Here is a 19,850-nt window from a genome sequence, read left to right on the forward strand (position 1 = left end):
AATGAGGTCTTGGATGGTGTGGTCGTTACTGTTGAACCAGTCTTGGTGTTTTCTGGTCTTGTAGCCGATGGTTTCCTCACAGCTTGACATAATGGCTGTGTTCAGCTCTTTCCAGTTTTCCTCCACTCCGTTAGAATGGACATTTTGGTGAAGACATTTTTGGATGTTCAGTAGCGTGCTTGGTTCTTGAAGCCCCTCAAAACTGTTTTTTTTTCTGAGCTGTTTCTTCATCTTTCCCTGCTTCTGGCAGAGTTTGATGGTCATAGAGGAGTGGATGAGCTGGTAGACTGTCCAGCATTCATCTGCATTGATCATTGCTTTGATATTGAGGGTATCCTTTGTGGTGAATGTATTATGGCAACCATTCACCACTGCATTGCATTGTACTTTGTTGTTGCCCTTGTGGGCTCCACCTATGGACCACTGTATTGTATTACACCGCTTGTATCATGTTGGTGCCCTTGTGGGCTCTGCCCCTGGCTCCGCCCCCTTGAGGGGAGGTATATAGAGCAGCTGCCCTGTAGGCGGCTCTCAGTGCAGAGCAGTCGCAGGCAGGCACTGTTCTAGCTGATTAAAGCCACTGTTCACTTCAACTCTGTCTCGTGTGAATTGATGGGCGCATCATCCTTTTAATCTTGGGATCAGATGATGATGAGGTCGATCATGTGCCGGTGCTTTGATTGTGGATATCTCCAAGAAGTCTTGAACTTGTCTTTTTGGCAGAAGTGCTAGTGATGACAAGCATAGGCACTCACGATCATTACCTGCTGGTTCTTGGCAGGTTGTAGACGGAGGGTCATGAGGCGCTCATTGATGCCATCAGGGAGCTCCGAGAGTCAGTTGACGAGTTTGTTCTTGATGGCAAAACCAATTCCATGCGGCATGGGGTGATGCTCGGGTTTTCCTTTCCATGAGAAAGTGTAACCACCGCCATCTTCCCTCAGCTGCCCTTAGCCTTCTCTTCAGGTCTCTTGCAGAGCAGGAATGTTAATGTTGAAGTGCCTGAGTTCATGGGCAACGAGAGAAGTTCTCCATTCCAGTTGATTGTTTTGCTCATTATCCATGAGGGTTCATTCATTCCAGGTTCTGAAATTCAGTTCAACTTTGATTTCCTGACCGCAGGTAGGTGAGCCGGCTGGATGTGGATTTCCAGTCAGGGTGGGAATGGAACAGACTATTTTCAGGACACCTCTACGAGCCCTTTCCCCATGTGGGGTGAGCAGAGTGGATCCTGAAGAGGGCTTCTCAGTCGTGAAGAAAGCTGCTGAAATGCTCTCCCGTTCCTATTCCAAGAGCGAGACAACTGAATCAAACTCCACCATGGACATGCTGGTCCGAAGCTAGGGACTTCCAGATCTCACGATTCTGTCTCCATCAATTCCTGCCGATCACCCCTGGGCTTGTTAGTTTAGGGGTGTGCTGGTTTATTCTTGGTAAACACCTGGTGCGGGATATCTTTTAATGTGAGAATCCCATTGCACATCAGCAGACACAAGGTCCTTGACAGAGACTAGATCCAATTGCAGGAGCAAATGGAACCTCGATGACTGGGAATCTCCCTGCTGCTGCAACCTTCATCTGCCATCACAGCCATTGATATCATACGGGTATCTTCCGCCTGATCCGCCGTTGAGGACTTGTTTTGGATTGCGCTTTGTCTGGTTCACCCCTCTGACTTTACCGTCATGAGAGACACTGCTTTAAGTCTCGCAACAGCATTGCTCTCGGGATCAACAGAACGTTCAAGGCTCTCCACCACGGCAAGGTGGCAATCCAAGGAATCCCTACAGTGCAGGAGGCCATTCGGCCCATCAAATCTGCACCAACCCTATGACAGAGTATTTCACCCAAACTCACTCCCCCGCCCTATCTCATTAACTCCTTCATCAAACCATTACATTTTTTTGGACACTAAGGGGCAATTTAGCACAGCAAATCCACCTAACCTTCACACCTTTGGACTGTGGGAAGAAACCAAAGCACCTGGAGTAAACCCACGCAGACACGGGGAGAAAGTGCTAATTCCACACCGTGACCCAAGGCGGATTTGAACCCGGGTCCCTGGCACTGTGAGGCAGCAGTGCTAACCACTGTGCCGCCGTGCCGCACTAGGAAAGGAATCTAGAACTAGGTGGCACACTTTAAAAGTAGGGATCTCCCATTTATGATTGGGATGCTGAGAATATTTTTCTCTAAAACCCAAAAAGCTGAGTGAGACAGATTTTTGATCAACAAAGGAGTCAAGAGGGCTGCACGGTGGCGCAGTGGTTAGCATTGCTCCCTCGCAGCACGGTGGCGCAGTGGTAGCACTGCAGTCTCACTGCGTCGAGGTTCCAGGTTCGATCCCGACCCTGGGTCACTGTCCATGTGGAGTTTGCACATTCGCTCCGTGTTTGCGTGGGTTTCGCCCCCTCAATCCAAAGATGTGCAGGCTAGGTGGATTGGCCACGCTAAATTGACCCTTAATTGGAAAATGAATTGGGTACTCTAAATTTATTTAAAAAAACAAAAGAGTCAAGGGTTATGGGGGAAAGTAGAATTGAGACCACAATCAGATCAGCCATGATCTTATCGAATGGCAGAGCGGGCTCTGAATGACCTCCTCCTATTCCTTGTAATTTGGTGATGGCCCATTCGGCGAATGGCAAGGTAGGCCCAGCGGGAAGTTGTGGATTCATCTAACATGGAATCAAGCCTGAGATAGTGGCCGGAGAGCAGCAGTCGAGCAGCAATGAAGGGTTGGGGCGAGGAATGTGGGAGGGCAGAGTACGTGGGAGGAAGATATGAAAGGAGAGAGAGAGATTGAAAAGGATCAGAGAGAAAATAAAAAAGAGGGAGGAAAATAGTAATTTGGAAATGGAAGCGATGGGCTGGGGTCAAGAGCAGCAACCGAGGGCGGCATGTGGCCTAGTGGTTAGCACTGGGACTGCAGCGCTGAGGACCCGAGTTCGAATCCCGGCCCTGGGTCACTGTCCGTGTGGAGTTTGCACATTGTCCCCATGTCTGAGTGGGTTTTACCCCCACAACCCAAAGATGTGCTGGTTAGGTAGATTGGCCATGCTAAATTGCCCCTTAATTGTAAGAGAAAAATAATTGGCTACTCTAAATTTAAATTTAAGAAAAGAAACAGCAGCCAATGTGAGCACATGAATGGATATGGTGAAATATAAGTGATGTAGGGTGGTTATGTAGCATTAATTCAGATAAAACCATAGTATTGAGCAGGGAATAGAGAGGAGATAATAGGAGTTAAAATCCCAAGTTCCATTATGGATTAAAGTTGAAAATAGATGACTTGAGTCAGTGTGGAGTATTGACAAATCATTGTTCAAGTTCGGAGACAGCAGTGGCATCAAGTGAGGTCAAGAGACCATTTGAAGGGGAAGGTGGATGCACTGATTGATGAATTCCCATTGGGTGAAGATCTAGAAGGGGATGGAGAATCTGTTACAGGACAGAAGATGACGATCACTGGAGGAATATAGAGATTTGCAAACAGCTCGACAGGCATACAATTCAAGGTTGTTCATCGGGCTCACATGACAGTGGCCCGGATGAGCAGATTCTTTGGGGTGGAAGACAAGTGTGCAAAGTGTGCGGGAAGACCAGCGAACCATGTCCACATGTTTTGGGCATGTCCGAAGCTTAGGGGATTTTGGCAGAGGTTTGCAGATGTCATGTCCACGGTGTTAAAAACAAGGGTGGCACCAAGTCCTGAGGTGGCAATTTTCAGGGTGTCAGAAGATCCGGGAATCCAGGAGAAGAGGCAGATGTTCTGGCCTTTGCTTCCCTGGTAGCCCGGAGACGGATACTATTAGCTTGGAGAGACTCAAAGCCCCCAAAGTCAGAGACCTGGCTATCGGACATGGCTAGCTTTCTCTGTTTGGAGAAAATCAAGTTTGCCTTGAGAGGGTCATTGTTAGGGTTCGCCCGGAGGTGGCAACCGTTCGTCGACTTCTTTGCGGAAAATTAATCGTCAGCAGAAGGGGGGCGGGGGGGAGGGGGTTAGTTTAGTTTAGATAGGGGGGTTAATAAAGGTGAGACCTGTAAGAGAGGGAGACGTCTTTTGCACTATGATTATAGATTCATGTACATTGTTTATTTTGTTGTTGTAATACCAAAAATACCTCAATAAAATGTTTATTAAAAAAAAAACAGCTCGACAGGCACCGGAGTGTGGAAACTAGGGGCTTTTACAGTGACTTCATTGCAGTGTTAATGTAAGCCTACTTGTGACAATAAAGATTATTATTATTATACTAGTGGAGACATTTAGAACGTTGTAGCACTGAGAAGGTCACAGTGCCATCTGTTCCCCAACCCCATTGCCTGTTGCTATTTCAATTCCCTGACATTTTCCTGCTCCCATTCCCTTATCTATTCAAATTTATTCTCCAATGACAATTCTCAATTATTCTCCAATTTCCCATTCAGAGAGAATGTCCCAATTCTTTTCCAGGTGTCAATCTCATTCCAGGCTCCAAATTCCTATTCCCATTTCTAATTACATTCCATATTAATCCCATTGCACCCTCCAACCTATTTTCTACACCCAATTCCCAAACCTATTCCCTATGTCAAACACCATTCCCAATCCCATTCCCTATATCCAACACCTGCCCCAATCACATTATCCAACACCATTCCCAATCCCTGCCCCCAACCCTATTCCTTTAGAATAGAATCATAGAATTTACAGTGCAGAAGGAGGCCATTTGGCCCATCGAGTCTGCACCGGCCCTTGGAAAGAGCACCACATTTAAGCCCACACTTCCAACCTATCCCCGTAACCCCAACTAATCATTTTTGGACACTAGAGGCAATTTATCATGGCCAATCAAACTAACCTGCACATCTTTGGACCGTGGGAGGAAACCGGAGCACCTGGAGGAAACCCACGCACACACGGGGAGGATGTGCAGACTCCGCACAGACAGTGACCCAAGCCAGAATCGAACCTGGGACCCTGGAGCTGTGAAGCAACAGTGTTAACCACAATGCTACCGTGCAGTCCCATGTTATCCAACACCATTCTCAATCCTTGCCCCGACCCATTTTCTTTATCCAATACTATTCACAATATCTGCCTCGATCCCATTTCTTTTATCCGACACCATTCCCAATCACTGCTCTAGTTCCATTCACTTTATCCAACACCACTCCCAATCCCTGCTCTGATCCTGTTCCCTTTATCCAACACTATTCCCAATCCCTGCCCCAAATCTCATTCCCAATATCCAACACTGTTGAATGAGTGGGCCACAGTGCGCAGGCGTGGGGTCGACCGGACGTGTATCTTTGCTGTGGGCAGTGTTTCCGGGTCAGTTGGAGGTCACTCTCACCATGGGAACCGGGCCGGAGCTGCCGGATCCTCGGAGCTGGAGCGCGGAGGGGACCCCGCTGGAGACAGTGCAGCAGAAACTGCAGCGGCGGGGCCTGAGGGACCCTTGGGCCCGGTGGGTAACAGAGAGAGGGCCCGGGGCTTCCCGCCCACAGTCTCTGATCTCTGTGTGTTGTCTCCGATGGGAAAGTGCTGTAAGGTTGTGAGATGATTATACCGAGTGTAGTACAGGAACAGCCCGTCTCCCCCCCCCCCCATTCTCTTCCCCCCCCCCATTCTCTTCCCCCCCCCCATTCTCTTCCCCCCCCCCATTCTGTTCCCCCCCCCCCCCCCATTCTGTTCCCCCCCCCCCCCCCATTCTGTTCCCCCCCCCCCCCCATTCTGTTCCCCCCCCCCCCCCCCATTCTGTTCCCCCCCCCCATTCTGTTCCCCCCCCCATTCTGTTCCCCCTCCCCATTCTGTTCCCCCCCCCATTCTGTTCCCCCCCCCATTCTGTTCCCCCCCCCATTCTGTTCCCCCCCCCATTCTGTTCCCCCCCCATTCTGTTCCCCCCCCCCATTCTGTTCCCCCCCCCCCATTCTGTTCCCCCCCCCATTCTGTTCCCCCCCCCCCATTCTGTTCCCCCCCCCCATTCTGTTCCCCCCCCCCCATTCTGTTCCCCCCCCCCATTCTGTTCCCCCCCCCCCATTCTGTTCCCCCCCCCCATTCTGTTCCCCCCCCCCATTCTGTTCCCCCCCCCCCATTCTGTTCCCCCCCCCCCCCCATTCTGTTCCCCCCCCCCATTCTGTTCCCCCCCCCCCCCATTCTGTTCCCCCCCCCCCATTCTGTTCCCCCCCCCCCCATTCTGTTCCCCCCCCCATTCTGTTCCCCCCCCCATTCTGTTCCCCCCCCCATTCTGTTCCCCCCCCCCCATTCTGTTCCCCCCCCCCCATTCTGTTCCCCCCCATTCTGTCCCCCCCCCCATTCTGTTCCCCCCCCCCCATTCTGTTCCCCCCCCCCCCATTCTGTTCCCCCCCCCCCATTCTGTTCCCCCCCCCCCCATTCTGTTCCCCCCCCCCCATTCTGTTCCCCCCCCCCCCCATTCTGTTCCCCCCCCCCCATTCTGTTCCCCCCCCCCCCATTCTGTTCCCCCCCCCCCATTCTGTTCCCCCCCCCCCATTCTGTTCCCCCCCCCCCATTCTGTTCCCCCCCCCATTCTGTTCCCCCCCCCATTCTGTTCCCCCCCCCATTCTGTTCCCCCCCCCCATTCTGTTCCCCCCCCCCATTCTGTTCCCCCCCCCCCCATTCTGTTCCCCCCCCCCCCATTCTGTTCCCCCCCCCCCCATTCTGTTCCCCCCCCCCCATTCTGTCCCCCCCCCCCCATTCTGTTCCCCCCCCCCCCATTCTGTTCCCCCCCCCCATTCTGTTCCCCCCCCCCCATTCTCTTCCCCCCCCCCCATTCTCTTCCCCCCCCCCATTCTCTTCCCCCCCCCCATTCTCTTCCCCCCCCCATTCTCTTCCCCCCCCCATTCTCTTCCCCCCCCCATTCTCTTCCCCCCCCCATTCTCTTCCCCCCCCCCATTCTCTTCCCCCCCCCCATTCTCTTCCCCCCCCCCATTCTCTTCCCCCCCCCCATTCTCTTCCCCCCCCCCATTCTCTTCCCCCCCCCCATTCTCTTCCCCCCCCCCCATTCTCTTCCCCCCCCCCATTCTCTTCCCCCCCCCCATTCTCTTCCCCCCCCCCATTCTCTTCCCCCCCCCCATTCTCTTCCCCCCCCCCATTCTCTTCCCCCCCCATTCTCTTCCCCCCCCCATTCTCTTCCCCCCCCCATTCTCTTCCCCCCCCCATTCTCTTCCCCCCCCCATTCTCTTCCCCCCCATTCTCTTCCCCCCCATTCTCTTCCCCCCCATTCTCTTCCCCCCCATTCTCTTCCCCCCCCATTCTCTTCCCCCCCCCATTCTCTCCCCCCCCCCCATTCTCTCCCCCCCCCATTCTCTTCCCCCCCCAATTCTCTTCCCCCCCCAATTCTCTTCCCCCCCCAATTCTCTTCCCCCCCCATTCTCTTTTCCCCCCCCCATTCTCTTTCCCCCCCCATTCTCTTTCCCCCCCCATTCTCTTTCCCCCCCCATTCTCTTTCCCCCCCATTCTCTTTCCCCCCCCCCATTCTCTTTCCCCCCCCATTCTCTCCCCCCCCCATTCTCTCCCCCCCCCATTCTCTTCCCCCCCATTCTCTTCCCCCCCCCATTCTCTTCCCCCCCCATTCTCTTCCCCCCCATTCTCTTCCCCCCCATTCTCTTCCCCCCCATTCTCTTCCCCCCCATTCTCTTCCCCCCCATTCTCTTCCCCCCCATTCTCTTCCCCCCCCCCATTCTCTTCCCCCCCCCCATTCTCTTCCCCCCCCCCATTCTCTTCCCCCCCCCATTCTCTTCCCCCCCCCATTCTCTTCCCCCCCCCCATTCTCTTCCCCCCCCCATTCTCTTCCCCCCCCATTCTCTTCCCCCCCCCATTCTCTTCCCCCCCCCATTCTCTTCCCCCCCCCATTCTCTTCCCCCCCCCATCCTCTTCCCCCCCCCCATCCCCTTTCCCCCCCCATCCCCTTTCCCCCCCCATCCCCTTTCCCCCCCCATCCCCTTTCCCCCCCCATCCCCTTTCCCCCCCCATCCCCTTTCCCCCCCCATCCTCATTCCCCCCCATCCTCATTCTTCCCCCATCCCCATTCTTCCCCCAATTCCATTCTCCCCCCATCCCCATTCCCCCCCCCCATCCGCATCCGCATTCCCCCCCCCCATCCCCATCTCTCCCCCCCCCCTCCCATCCCCATTCCCCCCCCCCATCCCCATTCCCCCTCCAACTCTTCACCCCCCCCCCCCCCCCATCCCCCCAACCCCCCCATCTCGGCTAGGCATCCAGAGGGCCAGGCTGACGCTCTGGGGACACGGGTTCAAATCCCACCATGGCAGCTGTTAGAATTTGAACTCCATTAATACAATCTGGAATAGAAATGGTGACCATGAAATTATCATTGGTTGTTATAAAACGCACCTGGTTCACTAATGTCCTTTGTTGGGGTGGGGGGGAAATCTGCCGTCCTTCCCTGTTCTGGCCTACATGCGACTCTATGTAAACATACATTAGGAGCAGAGTCGGCTGTTCGGCCCCAGGCTGCCTATACCATTTGATCAGATCAAGGCCCATCTGATTGGGGCCTCAACTCCACGTTCGTACCTGTCCCCCAGTGACCATTTACTCCTTTGTTAGTTAAGATAAATCAATGACCGTGCTTCTCTCCGGAGAAGTGGTTCTAAAGACTCTCAACCCTCCGAGAAAAACAAATTCTCCCCATTCTCCGTCCAGGTCTCCAGACCCACAGCAATGTGGTTGACCCATAACTGCTTCTGAGTGACAAGCCACACAGTTCAAGGACAGTCAACGGTGGGCAACAAATGCTGACCCTGGACAGCATGATGGCGCAGTGATTAGCATTGCTGCCTCACGGTGCCGAGGTCCCAGGTTCGATCCCGGCTCTGGGTCATTGTCTGTGTGGAGTTTGCACATTCTCCCCGTGTTTGCGTGGGTTTCGCCCCTACAAACTAAAATGTGCAGGGTAGGTGGATTGGCCGCACTAAATTGCCCCTTAATTGGAAAAAATGAATTGGTTACTCTAAATTTATTTAAAAAAAAACAAATGCTGACCCAGGCAGTAACACCACATCCCATGAGAATAAAGAACACACTCTAAAGAATGTCATCCCTGGCTGAGTGGGCTGGCACTTTCATCTCTGGGTCAAATCGTCTCTGAATTCCAGGTTGTGGGTTGAAGTCCACTCCTAATCCATGCTGAATCATGCAGTGCAGAGCTGCACTGTCAGAAGTGCTGTCTGAGATGGTAAACTGAAGCCCCTTCTGCCCCACTTGGGTGGAAACTAAATATCATATGGATCTATGTTGAAGAAGTGCTGGGGAGCTCTTCCTGCTGTTCTAGCCAATATTTACCCGTGAATTGACATCATAAAAAAACATGGGGGCAGAATGTAGCACAGTGGTTAGCACTAGGACCACGACTGAGGACCTGGTTTGAATCCAGGCCCTGGGTCACTGTCTGTGGAGTTTGCACATTCTCCCGTGTCTGCGTAGGTTTCACCCCCACAACCAAAGATGTGCAGGTTAGGTGGATTGGCCACGCCCCTTAATTGGGAAAAAAAAATTGAGTGCTCTAATTTATAAAAATAAACAAAAAAGCTTTATCCGGTCATTATCTCTTGCTGCTTGTGGAATCCGGCTGTGTACAAATTAGCTGTTTGTTTCCTACATTACAACAACACAAGATACTCCATTGTCTGCAAAGTGTTTTGAGATGGAGAAAAGTAATATGTTAATGTGAGACTTAATTTTCTTTTTATGCCGCTGTTTATGTTCCGTGTGAGCCGCTTCCCACTCTCTTTGGGTTGCCCTATTATGTATTTTATTTTATTTTATTTTCCTTTCATGTACTTAATGATCTGTTTGAGTTGCTCGCAGAAAAATACTTTTCATTGTACCTCAGTAGACGTGACAATAAACAAATCCAATCCAATCATCTAGCCCTTTCGGCACATCCTCCTACTCACGTCTCCCTTGTCCTCATCAAGATTCCCATTAAACACCGCAGCCACTCCCTGCGGTAGCAAGTTCCAATTTCTAATTACTCTCTGAAAGGATGTTTCTTCTGCATTCTCGCTTGGATTTATTGATAACTATCTGATGACCATGGTCCTTAGTGTTCCACAAATGCACAGCGCAGCGGCAAAGTGGTTAGCACTGCTGCCTCACAGCGCCAGAGACCCAGGTTCAATTCCACCCTTGGGTGACTGTGTGGAGTTTGCACATTCTCCCCATGTCTGTCGGTTTCCCCTGGGCGCTCCGGTTTCCTCCCACAGTCCAAAGATGTGCAGGTTCGGTGGGGTTACAGGGATGGGACAGGAGAGTGGGCCTAGGTAGGGCGCTCTTTCAGAGGGTCGGTGCAGATAAGATGGGCCAAATGGCCCCCTTCTGCACTGCAGAGATTCTAGGGTTCTATTTGGAAACATCTTTACAGCAACCCATTTAAAATCTTTCAGAGCTGCAGGCTGACAAATCCCAGAGGTCTGATGGACTTCACCCCAAGGTCTTAAATCAAGTGGCGAGTGACATTTGATGTGTTGGTTTTAATTTTCTAAAAGTCCCTGGATTCGGGAATGATTTCTGGATGGGAATATAGAAAATGTAACTCTTATTAAAAAAGGGAGGGAGACAGAAACAGAACTCTACAGGCCAGTTAACTTAACATCTGCCATAGGGTAAATGTTGGAAGCCATTATTAAAAGATGTAATGATAGATCTTTTCAGTCAGGCAGAGTCAACATGGTTTTGTGAAAGTGAAATCATATGTAACAAATTTATTGGATTCTTTGAAGGAGTTGCATATGCTGTGGATAAAGGGGAACCGGTGAATGTGCTGTACTTGGATTTCCAGAAGGCATTTGATAAAGTGTCACATCTAAGGTTATTGTGAAAGATAAAAGCTCTTGGTGTAGGGGTCATATATTGGCATGGATAAGATTTGCTGGCTAACAAGAAAAAGGCAGAAATGGGTCTTTTTCTGGGGTGGCGCAGTGGTTAGCACTGCTGACTCACTGCGCCGAGGATCCGGGTTTGATCCTGGCCCCGGATCACTGTCCATGTGGAGTTGCACATTCTCCCCGTGTCTGCTGGGTCTCTCCCCACAACTCAGTGTTGTGCAGGGAAGGTGGATTGGCCACAATAAATTACCCCTTAATTGGAAAAAAAAAAGAATTGGGTACTCTAAATTTATTTTATAAATAAATAAATGGTCTTTTTCTGGTCGGTAGGATGTGATGAGTGGTGTACCACAGGCGTCAGCACTAGGGCCTTACAATTTATACAAATTACTTGGATGAAGGGATTTTAAGTGTGATCTACCAGGTTCCATTCCAAGTTTAGCATCAGTTCTCTGCTTTTAAATTGTTCCAATTTATTCTTTCATGGGATGTGGGCCCCAGTTGACAAGGCCAGTATTTTGTTGCGCGTCCCTAATTGCCCTTGAAAAGGTGGTGATGAGATGCTACCTTGAACCGCTGCAGTCTATGTGTGTAGGTACACCCACAGTGCTGTTAGGGAGGGAATTCCAGGATTTTGACCCAGCGGCAATGAAGGAACGGAAATACAGTTCCAAGTAGGATGGTGTGTGGTTTGGGAATCTGCAGGCACTGGTGTTCCCATGCGTTTGCTGCACTTGTCTTTGTAGGTGGTACAGATTGCGGGTTAGGAAGTACTATTGAAAGAGCCTTGGTAAGATGCATCTTGTATATAAGTGCATCTTGCATATAATGTACACTGCTGCTATTGTGTGGTTAGGGGAGTGGATGTTCTAACGTGGTGGGTGAGATGCCACTCATGGAGGCTGCTTTGTCCTGGATGGTATCCATAGCTTGAGATTCTGATTGACTATCAATACTGAAATTTTGTTTGGCATATTTGGGGTGACCGAGTTGCTGGTTGCCGAGCTGCTGTGAGCATTTGCGGCTGTTCCTCTTCCTGTGAACATGTACTGACCAACCCAGGTTGCTGATTCTTTGTCAGTTCAAGCAGATTAAGAGTCTCATTAAGTCTCTATCCAGAGGAGCTTTTTGGACAAACTGCTACATTTTGGGTCATGAAAGTGGAGAATTATTCCTTCATCGCACTGTGGTGTCTCGCTTAGGTGAGCCCTTGACTGACTGCCCGTTTGTGGAGTGGGAGTGGGGGGGGGGGGGGGTGACATTGCCAAATTTCGTGCTGACCTCACCGATATTCAAGTTTTCAGACACAAACTTCTAGACAGCCTTCAGCAGTGGGGAACTCCATATGCTCTTTGCCTTTCTTGTCAGCTGTTTGAACAAAGAACTTGAGTGATAGTAGGGTTGCACCAACCAAGATTGACAGAGTTCATAGCCAACCCTTTAACCATTTTCTTTGTCTTGTATCTTCACAGCAATGAGGCCTGGCGGTTCAGCGGAGGCTTTGCTAAACCAATTGCATTCGGTGAAATCTTCTTTCGAGGCTTCAAGTGGGGATTTGCAGCATTTGTTGTGGCTTTGGGAGTTGAATATGCGCTATTTTCACCCAAGAAGAATGGAGGACATCACTAGAGAATGAAGGCTAAAGAATTATTAAATTCTGAGGAACTTTCCGCATCTCCCCACCTTTCAACTTCGGGTGGTCTGTAACTATTGTATGAGATGAGAAGCAAACCTCTTGAGAATAAAGTAATGTATTGAATCAGTATTTGTGATCTCAATCGTGTTTCTTTTGAAGCTTTTTCTCCATTGATTTTATCTGCTATTGCATGTTTTCTCCTGCATCTGGTGACTATCCTATACCTGTTCCAAGTGCTCATTCTTGTTTAACGAGAGGGAACTGCACCAATACTTCTGGGGTTCCGGTGTCTATCCTTTGCCCTCTCCTGTGTCTCATTTACATTGCTGCTTCTCAGAGATATCATCCAAAGATGAATCAGGTTCATATACACTGATGACAGCCGACTTATACCTTGGCAGTACCTTTCTTGACCCCTCCAATGTGCTGTCAGAGTACTACCAGTACTCCATGAGCTGTAATTTCCTCCAGTTAAACATTTGGAAGTGTTGAGACCATTGTCTTCAGTCCATGTCACCGGCTCAACCCCTCTGTAGCCACTGACCAGGCTGTTTACATCATCGGTCTCCCATTTGACCCTGGGGTGAACTTCACACCCCAAATCCATTCCAGCACCAACCGTCTACTTCCACCTCCACAGCATCATCCGTTTCATCCCCTGCCTCAGTTCAACTGCTACTGAAACCCTCTTCCATGCCTTTGTTGCCTCCAGATTTGTCTATTCCAATGCCCTTCTGCCTGGCCTCCCATCTTTCATGCTACATAAGCGTCCGTTTACCCAGAACTGCCTATTTCCCGACATGCATCAAGTTCCATTCAGCCATTACGTTGTGCTTACTAACCTACATTGAAACCAAGTCCCTGAAGGCACCTTCTATAAATATTTAATGCTTATGTTCAAATTCTTCTCTTGGCTCGGCCCTTTTACTTTTTAATATTTAGAGTACCCAATTAATTTTTTTCAATTAAGGGGCAATTTAGTGTGGCCAATCCACCTACCCCGCACATCTTTGGGTTGCGGGGACGAAACCCACGCAAACACGGGGAGAATGTGCAAATTCCACACGGTCAGTGACCCAGAGCCAGGATTGAACCTGGGCCCTTGGTGCCATGAGGCAGCAGTGCTAACCACTACACCATTGTGCTGCCCTCCCTTTTACTTTTAAGCTCCTTGAACCTGACAATTGGGCAAGATCTCTGCGCACTTCCAATTCTGGCCTCTTGTCCACAACCATTTACCTTCACCCCAGTGCTTAGCTATCTGGGCCTTCATTCCCACCGTAAGCCTCTGCCTTTTCACCTCCTGATAAACTCAAAAGTCTTTGCCCAATCTTTTTGTCACTGATCCTTGTAATTTCTTTGTTTTTGTCAATCATTTTGTTTGACATTTCTGCGAAGTGCTTGGTACTTTTTGTGACATTAAAATCACTATTTGAACATTGCTGCTCCTGCCAATGTCACCTGATGTCCATTGATAACACCTCAAGACCACTTCGTAGAATATCATGGAATCTCTACAGTGCAGAAGGAGCCATTTGGCCCATCAGGTCTGCACCAACCCTCTGAAAGACCTCCCACACTATCCGCACAACCCTACCTAACTTGTACATCCCTGGATACTTAAGGGCCAATTTAGCATGTCCAATCCACCTAACTCGCACATCTTTGGACTGTGGAACGAAACCGGAGCACCCGGAGGAAAACCACGCAGATGTGGGGAGAACGTGCAAACTCTGCACACAGTCACCCAAGGCTGGAATTGAACCTGGGTCTCTGGCACTATGAGGTAGCAATGCTGACCAGAGTGCCACCTACATGCCACTTAAACTGATAGCTTTCTGAGCTGTGTTTTTGAAACATGCGTGGAATGCCCTACCTGCAACAGTAGTGAACTCGCCAACATTGAGGGCATTTAAAAGTTTATTGGATAAACATATGGATGGTAATGGCATAGTGTAGGTTAGATGGCTTTTGTTTCGGTGCAACATCGTGGGCCGAAGGGCCTGTACTGTGCTGTATCGTTCTATGTTCTATGCTCAGTTACTGCAGGAAGACAAACGTTGACGGAAACTTTGCAAGTTTCCTCTTTCACTTTAATGGAATTCCCCTTCACAAAACTGGTTATATCGTTGACTCAAGTGCTTCCCAGTTCTGCATCAGTATATTGAATGTGGGAGTTTGTTAAGTGCATTGGCTATTCTGGCTACAAGATGTCCAGCCATTTGATTGAGAGAGGGAATAAAATAATGAAGCCATCACGCTCAGCGTTTGGAGGAAGAAAGTGTCTGCACACCTGTTAATCTTTTCGTGCAAATCAGTGAGGTGACAGCAAGCTATATGCAAGATTATTGAGTGGATCCTGCTCCCTGCATACAATAGAAATGAAGTACAGGTCGTCGGAGGGGGGAGGGTGAAAAAGGGAAAAACATTTGTACAAACTGTATAGTTGATTGCTGGGAAGTATATTTCCCGGGGTGTTTGTGTTGTAACCTGTTTTGGTACATGTAATAAAATACATGAAAAAAAATAAATGAAGTACAGGGTGACTGAAGGGTGTCATCACCACTTTGCAGTTGCTTGGATATTTCTGACTGGCCTGAAGTGGTGGCTGTGGTGTGGATGCAGTGACCCTAAGATCACCGAGGCATGGAATTCCATTCCTGCAGTGAGGGGGCCTGGCCACCACAATGTTGGAACAAAAGCAGGTAGATGGAGTTGAGGTAGAGATCAGTTATGTGAGTAAATGAAAGTTGGAGATAAATTAGTAATTTGAAGGCTAGTAAACTAACTAGTGGAGTGCCACAGAGATCAGGGCTGGGACCTCAACTACTTACAATCTATATTAATGACTTGGATTAAGGGACAGACTACTGTAGCTAAGTTTGCAGACAATGCAGAACAGATAGTAAACTAAGTCATGCGAAGGATACAAGGAGTCTGCAAAGGGATATGGACAGATTAAATGTATGGGTGAGGGGGTATTTGGGGGAAAGGAGTATTTGGAGAGGAGGTAATTAGGTAGAGTATTTAGCATGATGGGGTATTTAGAAAGGGTATTTGGGGAGGGGTGTTGAGGTGAGTGTGTATTAGAGGTGGTGGTTATTTCAGATGAGGTATTCAGAGTAGGGAATTTGGGGAGGAGTGTTTTCGGTGAGGGGGTATTTGGGGAGGGGTATTTAGCATGATGGGGTATTTACAAAGGGTATTTGGGGAGGGGTGTTTAGGTGAGTGTGTATTAGAGGTGGTGGTTATTTCAGGTGAGGTATTCAGAGTAGGGAATTTGGGGAGGAGTGTTTTGGGTGAGGGGAAATTTGGGGAGGGGTATTTAGGGTTACAGTTTGTGGGGTATCTGGGATACGGGTCCAGGCTGAGCTGGGACTCTGGCTGACCCGGGTGGGGGTTTGGACTCAGGCTGAGTTGGGTGGGGTCCGGGCTCCTCTCAGCTGGGTTGGAGTTTGGGCTCCTGGCTGAGCTGGGTTGGGGTTGGGACTACTGGCTGAGCTAGGTTGGGGTTTGGGCTCCTGGCTGAGCTGGGTGGGGTCGGGACTCGGGCTGAGCTGGTGTGGGGTTTGGGCTCCTGGCTGAGCTGGGTGGGGTCGGGACTCGGGCTGAGTTGGTGTGGGGTTTGGGCTCCTGGCTGAGCTGGGTGGGGTCGGGACTCGGGCTGAGCTGGTGTGGGGTTTGGGCTCCTGGCTGAGCTGGGTGGGGTCGGGACTCGGGCTGAGTTGGGTTGGGGTTTGGGCACCTGGTTGAGCTGGGTTGGGGTTTGGGCTCCTGGCTGAGCTGGGTGGGGTTGGGACTCGGGCTGAACTGGGTTGGGACTCGGGCTGAGCTGGGTGGGGTTGGGACTCGGGCTGAACTGGGTAGGGACACGGGCTGAGCTGGGTTGGGACTCGGGCTGAGCTGGGTTGGGGTTGGGGCTCGGCCTGAGCTGGGTTGGGACTCGGGTGAGCTGGGTTGGGACTCGGGTGAGCTGGGTTGGGACTCGGGTGAGCTGGGTTGGGACTCGGGGTGAGCTGGGTTGGGACTCGGGCTGAGCTGGGTTGGGACTCGGGCTGAGCTGGGTTGGGACTCGGGCTGAGCTGGGTTGGGACTCGGGCTGAGCTGGGTTGGGACTCGGGCTGAGCTGGGTTGGGACTCGGGCTGAGCTGGGTTGGGACTCGGGCTGAGCTGGGTTGGGACTCGGGCTGAGCTGGGATGGGACTCGGGCTGAGCTGGGATGGGACTCGGGCTGAGCTGGGTTGGGACTCGGGCTGAGCTGGGTTGGGACTCGGGCTGAGCTGGGTTGGGACTCGGGCTGAGCTGGGTTGGGACTCGGGCTGAGCTGGGTTGGGACTCGGGCTGAGCTGGGTTGGGACTCGGGCTGAGCTGGGTTGGGACTCGGGCTGAGCTGGGTTGGTACTCGGGCTGAGCTGGGTTGGGACTCGGGCTGAGCTGGGTTGGGACTCGGGCTGAGCTGGGTTGGGACTCGGGCTGAGCTGGGTTGGGACTCGGGCTGAGCTGGGTTGGGACTCGGGCTGAGCTGGTTGGGACTCGGGCTGAGCTGGGTTGGGACTCGGGCTGAGCTGGGTTGGGACTCGGGCTGAGCTGGGTTGGGGTTGGGACTCGGGCTGAGCTGGGTTGGGACTCGGGCTGAGCTGGGTTGGGACTCGGGCTGAGCTGGGTTGGGACTCGGGCTGAGCTGGGTTGGGACTCGGGCTGAGCTGGGTTGGGACTCGGGCTGAGCTGGGTTGGGACTCGGGCTGAGCTGGGTTGGGACTCGGGCTGAGCTGGGTTGGGACTCGGGCTGAGCTGGGTTGGGACTCGGGCTGAGCTGGGTTGGGACTCGGGCTGAGCTGGGTTGGGACTCGGGCTGAGCTGGGTTGGGACTCGGGCTGAGCTGGGTTGGGACTCGGGCTGAGCTGGGTTGGGACTCGGGCTGAGCTGGGTTGGGACTCGGGCTGAGCTGGGTTGGGACTCGGGCTGAGCTGGGTTGGGACTCGGGCTGAGCTGGGTTGGGACTCGGGCTGAGCTGGGTTGGGACTCGGGCTGAGCTGGGTTGGGACTCGGGCTGAGCTGGGTTGGGACTCGGGCTGAGCTGGGTTGGGACTCGGGCTGAGCTGGGTTGGGACTCGGGCTGAGCTGGGTTGGGACTCGGGCTGAGCTGGGTTGGGACTCGGGCTGAGCTGGGTTGGGACTCGGGCTGAGCTGGGTTGGGACTCGGGCTGAGCTGGGTTGGGACTCGGGCTGAGCTGGGTTGGGACTCGGGCTGAGCTGGGTTGGGACTCGGGCTGAGCTGGGTTGGGAATCGGGCTGAGCTGGGTTGGGACTCGGGCTGAACTGGGTTGGGGTTGGGACTCCGGTGAGCTGGGTTGGGACTCGGGCTGAGCTGGGTTGGGACTCGGGTGAGCTGGGTTGGGACTCGGGCTGAGCTGGGTTGGGACTCGGGCTGAGCTGGGTTGGGACTCGGGTGAGCTGGGTTGGGACTCGGGTGAGCTGGGTTGGGACTCGGGTGAGCTGGGTTGGGACTCGGGTGAGCTGGGTTGGGGTTGGGACTCGGGCTGAGCTGGGCTGGGACTCGGGCTGAGCTGGGTTTGGACTCGGGCTGAGCTGGGTTGGGACTCGGGCTGAGCTGGGTTGGGGTTGGGACTCGGGTGAGCTGGGTTGGGACCCGGGCTGAGCTGTGTTGGGGTTGGGACTCGGGCTGAGCTGGGCTGGGACTCGGGCTGAGCTGGGTTTGGACTCGGGCTGAGCTGGGTTGGGACTTGGGCTGAGCTGGGGTGGGACTCGTGGTGAACTGGGTTGGGACTCGGGTTGAGCTGTGTTGGAACTCGGGATGAGCTGGGTTGGGGTTGGGACTCGGGCTGAGCTGGGTTGGGACTCGGGGTGAGCTGGGTTGGGACTCGGGGTGAGCTGGGTTGGGACTCGGGGTGAGCTGGGTTGGGACTCGGGCGAGCTGGGTTGGGACTCGGGCTGAGCTGGGTTGGGACTCGGGTGAGATGGGTTGGGACTCGGGTGAGCTGGGTTGGGACTCGAGTGAGCTGGGTTGGGACTCGGGCTGAGCTGGGTTGGGACTCGGGCTGAGCTGGGTTGGGGTTGGGACTCGGGCTGAGCTGGGTTGGGGTTGGGGCTCGGCCTGAGCTGGGTTGGGACTCGGGTGAGCTGGGTTGGGACTCGGGTGAGCTGGGTTGGGACTCGGGTGAGCTGGGTTGGGACTCGGGTGAGCTGGGTTGGGACTCGGGCTGAGCTGGGTTGGGACTGGGCTGAGCTGGGTTGGGACTCGCGTGAGCTGGGTTGGGACTCGGGCTGAGCTGTGTTGGGTCTCGGGCTGAGCTGTGTTGGGACTCGGGCTGAGCTGGGTTTGGACTCGGGCTGAGCTAGGTTGGGACTCGAGGTGAACTGGGTTGGGACTCGAGGTGAACTGGGTTGGGACTCGGGCTGAGCTGGGTTGGGTCTTGGGTGAGCTGGGTTGTGACTCGGGTGATCTGGGTTGGGACTCGGGTGAGCTGGGTTGGGACTGGTCTGATCTGGTTTGGGACTCGGGCTGAGCTGGGTTGGGACTCGGGTGAGCTGGGTTGGGACTCGGGTGAGCTGGGTTGGGACTCGGGTGAGCTGAGTTAGGGTCTCGGTGTGAGCTGGGTTGGGACTCGGGCGAGCTGGGTTGGGACTCGGGCTGAGCTGGGTTGGGACTCGGGTGAGCTGGGTTGGGAGTCGGGTGAGCTGGGTTGGGATTCGAGTGAGCTGGGTTGGGACTCGGGCTGAGCTGGGTTGGGGTTGGGACTCGGGCTGAGCTGGGTTGGGGTTGGGGCTCGGGCTGAGCTGGGTTGGGACTCGGGTGAGCTGGGTTGGGACTCGGGTGAGCTGGGTTGGGACTCGCGTGAGCTGTGTTGGGACTCGGGCTGAGCTGGGTTTGGACTCGGGCTGAGCTGGGTTGGGACTCGAGGTGAACTGGGTTGGGACTCGGGCTGAGCTGGGTTGGGTCTTGGGTGAGCTGGGTTGGGACTCGGGCTGAGTTGGGTTGGGACTCGGGTAAGCTGGGTTGGGACTCGGGTGAGCTGGGTTGGGACTCGGTCTGATCTGGTTTGGTACTAGGGCTGAGCTGGGTTGGGGTCCGGGCTCCTGGCTGAGCTGGTTTGGGACTCGGGTGAGCTGGGTTGGGACTCGGGTGAGCTGGGTTAGGGTCCGGGATCCTGGCAGAGCTGAGTTGGGATTCGGGTGAGCTGGGTTGGGACTCGGGTGAGCTGGGTTGGGACTCGGGTGAGCTGGGTTGGGACTCGGGTGAGCTGGGTTGGGACTTGGGTGCCTGGCTGAGCTGGGTTGGGACTCGGGCTGAGCTGGGTTGGGGTTGGGACTCGGGTGAGCTGGGTTGGGACTCGGG

The 19,850-nt window shown here is 53.2% G+C and overlaps 1 protein-coding gene across 1 annotated transcript; it reads left to right on the plus strand.

Moving 5' to 3' along the window:
- Positions 1-5,281: 5,281 nt before the first annotated feature.
- ndufb3 (NADH:ubiquinone oxidoreductase subunit B3) lies at positions 5,282-12,622 on the plus strand. Its single transcript, XM_072495074.1, has 2 exons — positions 5,282-5,456; positions 12,330-12,622. The coding sequence occupies exons 1-2, from the start codon at positions 5,344-5,346 to the stop codon at positions 12,484-12,486; spliced, it is 270 nt and encodes an 89-aa protein (XP_072351175.1). The 5' UTR covers positions 5,282-5,343; the 3' UTR covers positions 12,487-12,622.
- The last annotated feature ends 7,228 nt before the right edge of the window (positions 12,623-19,850 follow it).

Source organism: Scyliorhinus torazame, chromosome 2 (genome assembly GCF_047496885.1).
Source record: "Scyliorhinus torazame isolate Kashiwa2021f chromosome 2, sScyTor2.1, whole genome shotgun sequence".
Taxonomy (NCBI): domain Eukaryota; kingdom Metazoa; phylum Chordata; class Chondrichthyes; order Carcharhiniformes; family Scyliorhinidae; genus Scyliorhinus; species Scyliorhinus torazame.